The sequence below is a fragment of the Pagrus major genome, chromosome 3 (genome assembly GCF_040436345.1).
Source record: "Pagrus major chromosome 3, Pma_NU_1.0".
In the NCBI taxonomy this organism is placed as follows: Eukaryota; Metazoa; Chordata; class Actinopteri; order Spariformes; family Sparidae; genus Pagrus; species Pagrus major.
In genome coordinates this window covers 14,912,289-14,915,148 of record NC_133217.1, presented here as the reverse complement: position 1 = coordinate 14,915,148, position 2,860 = coordinate 14,912,289, and the positions used below count along the sequence as shown (strand labels likewise).

General features: G+C 38.5%; 1 protein-coding gene across 1 annotated transcript; it reads right to left on the bottom strand.

Annotated features, from left to right (window-relative positions):
• Nucleotides 1-360: 360 nt before the first annotated feature.
• LOC140993808 (uncharacterized) lies at nucleotides 361-2,288 on the bottom strand. The gene is made up of 3 exons (XM_073463354.1): nucleotides 1,870-2,288; nucleotides 1,547-1,720; nucleotides 361-1,375 (listed from the first exon to the last, which is right to left on the bottom strand). The coding sequence occupies exons 1-3, from the start codon at nucleotides 2,074-2,076 to the stop codon at nucleotides 728-730; spliced, it is 1,029 nt and encodes a 342-aa protein (XP_073319455.1). The 5' UTR covers nucleotides 2,077-2,288; the 3' UTR covers nucleotides 361-727.
• Between the last annotated feature and the right edge of the window lie 572 nt (nucleotides 2,289-2,860).

The following is a 2,860-nucleotide window of genomic DNA, read 5'->3' as shown; positions in this document are numbered from 1 at the left end:
ATCCAGTTTTTTAAAATTCTTTTCATTTGTTTTTTTAATTTTTAACTTTAAGTTACTTAATTTAAGTCCCCATCTACTTCAGTTGTTTAGGAGAACGCTGCAATGCTGTTTTGCTGTGAAGCTCCAAAAATGTTCTGAGGATTACGAAACTTTTGGGGGAACTCAGCCTTTAATAGCAGCAAACAACTATTTAGTATGTTAAGATATGGCTCAGCAGAGAATGACATCACACTCCCTCTCTGTGTGTTGTAATCTGAGTTTCTCTGTTCTTTGTTTGGGAAGTGGGGCGTTTTCACATGTAAAATAAAGGTTTCACAATTTTTAGACAAATATTTCACAAACTTAGTAAAACAAATCATGAAGTTTACATCAAAATTTTATTGTTAATTTCACGATCAATACATGAACTTTGACAATCTCTGCATGCTTCATTCAACAGTTAAAACACATTTAGCTTTACAATTTTTTCCATGAATATATTCATATCTTTGTTACAGTAGCAATAGCTGAAGCATTAACAATGATAAATGATGATAAATGTGATGATAAAGCAAAACATATTTACAGCTCTGATCACATGAATATCGTGTCCACAAACAGGTAATTTCAGTGCTAAGAGGGGTACGGAGAAGTTTCTACTGATAAAGAATCAAAACCATCGAGATCAATCTGGTCACTTTATAATAAAGGACCATAAGAATTGTACTCATTAGTACTTAATATGCCATCAGTTCCCTTGTGGGGTGTAGTAATGATTGTCCCATTGAAAGCTCGCCCTGCCCAGACAGCTACTAAGCTCTGTGCGGACACTATTTACAGCCTTCTGCCTGTTTGCAGCTGTGTTAGATGGTTGCTGTACCCGCTCTCTCATTTTTGTCTCATTTTTGAGCAAGTTGCTCAGACTTTCAGCTTCAGCACAGTTGCCATAGGCCCACTCCTGTTTATCACTTGTTGTCAAACCAAACAAATTCCCACATGATCTGCAAGGAGCCATTGGGGTTCCATCACTGAGGCTAAACGCCTGACACCTGACCTGCTCTGGAAGTTTGATGGTTCCATCAAAATCTGACTTCTTCGTCTTCAGTGGATAGTAGGTCACCACTGCATCAGCTACGTAACTGTCCCAGTTGCTGAGACAGGATGCAGCGACAATGATTCGCCCGGGATCACGGCCAGAAGTGGACATGGAGACTCCGTAGTACCTGACTGAATCTGCTGCAGCGTTCCTCTGAGAGACACAGATGGTGGAGGAGATCAGAGCCGTTCCTCCATCCTCCTTCAGAGCTGTTCTTTCCTTGGTCTTCAGTCGCTGGATGAGTTCTCGCAGCTCTTTTCCAATTTCATTTTCCTTTTCTTGTCCTTTCAGGTTGACAATCTGCAAGAAATCACAAATAATATCAAGCTTACAGAGTCATGCTTTGTGTTTGTGAAATTCAATGATGATTAAACATACAGTGTAATATTTGCAGATGTTTTTTGTAAAGTAGCAACTTTATAGACCTTGACAAAGAATGTTGTATTACCTTTGGACAAAACATTAACTCACCATGTCTAGCACACATGAAAATGGACTGCGCTTGGGTAGTTGAGAGGAAAATAATGCAAAAGGTCGAGGGTAGCGGCCCTTCAATTCATTAAGCATGGCGTTATCATCCAGAATACATTGTGGGGAAAATTCGGGGTTTGTGATCTTCCCCAGACAGAAGATGCTGTGAAGAACCTGTTGAGTGAAAACACATTCAAAGAGAGTTTCTGAGTTATGTGTATCAGAGAAGGATTATTATGTGCAGAAAATACACTATGACAGAGCGATGCATTATGTAAATTCAGAAAAATTCAAATGTTCGGAACAGTCCTCATCAGACGTACCTCATCAACCAACTTTGAAGGATGCTTCTTTGATGCCATGTCCACCATTTCCTTGATAATCAAGAAAGCATAACTTCTGAATTTGTTTTGCTTTTTCAGAAATTCTTCTTCCCTAAAATAACAAATGTAACTGTTGTCAGAAAATGTATTTCCTGTAGAAAATGCAGTGTGAATAAATGTCCTTAAAGAGCTGGAAATGTTTGACATTTAAATGGTTTCTGTAGCTGAAAGAATGCAGAAGTAGTTGACTGGAAAACATATGAAGAGTAAGTCAAATAACAATAATTTGGCACTGTGTAACTAACCTGTGTACATTTCTAAAAACAATAACACAATTCTTCTGTCCATGCAGAATGCAGCAGTGACCACTTATGTTTGACTGAACCAGTGTACTCACCTCGTCATCTTCCGTGCAGCCTGGTGCAATTAGAAACAATACACGACACATTAGGACAATTACACATGTCACTGGTAACAGAAATTAAATCAGCAATGCAGAATTTAATCATAATGGTAAAATATATTCAAAGAGAGACCACGTAAGAGCAGCTACTCACCATTGTAAGGACGGAGAAAGTGAAACAGAAAGAAAGAATGGAGCCCTCCCCCCTGACTCAAACTACCACTCCTTATCTGGTTTTATGATGTGATTTAGAAACAAAACAGTGAATGTACACTGATTTATCACAAAGGTCACTTTGTTTTATCTGAATAATACAGTACTGGTATGTTCTCTTCTTAACAGATAAGAAAGTCTTAGTTAATATGTAACTGTACAAGGAAATAAAAGTCAGACAGGAAGATTGCCTCTTATGCAAGAGACAGAATGTGCACTGTGTACTTGGGTGTGGTGCCACTGAACTCAAGTTAAAGCATAATATCCTGCGCAGGCAGAAATGACTCATTTAGGCCGGGTAGTAAGAAAGAAACTGATAGTAACTGAGCATGGTGACTGATGTTACAGCTTTCATGAAAAAACACATTGTCTCAC

What these genes read in the sequence shown, in the direction of transcription:
- LOC140993808 (XM_073463354.1), bottom strand. Translation starts at nt 2,076, where the DNA reads ATGTCAAACATTTCCAGCTCTTTAAGGACATTTATTCACACTGCATTT. An exon ending in CTTCAAAGTTGGTTGATGAG is followed by an intron (nt 1,721 to 1,869) that starts GTACGTCTGATG and finishes TTCACTCAACAG; the next exon opens with GTTCTTCACAGCATCTTCTG. An exon ending in TTTCATGTGTGCTAGACATG is followed by an intron (nt 1,376 to 1,546) that starts GTGAGTTAATGT and finishes GATTTCTTGCAG; the next exon opens with ATTGTCAACCTGAAAGGACA.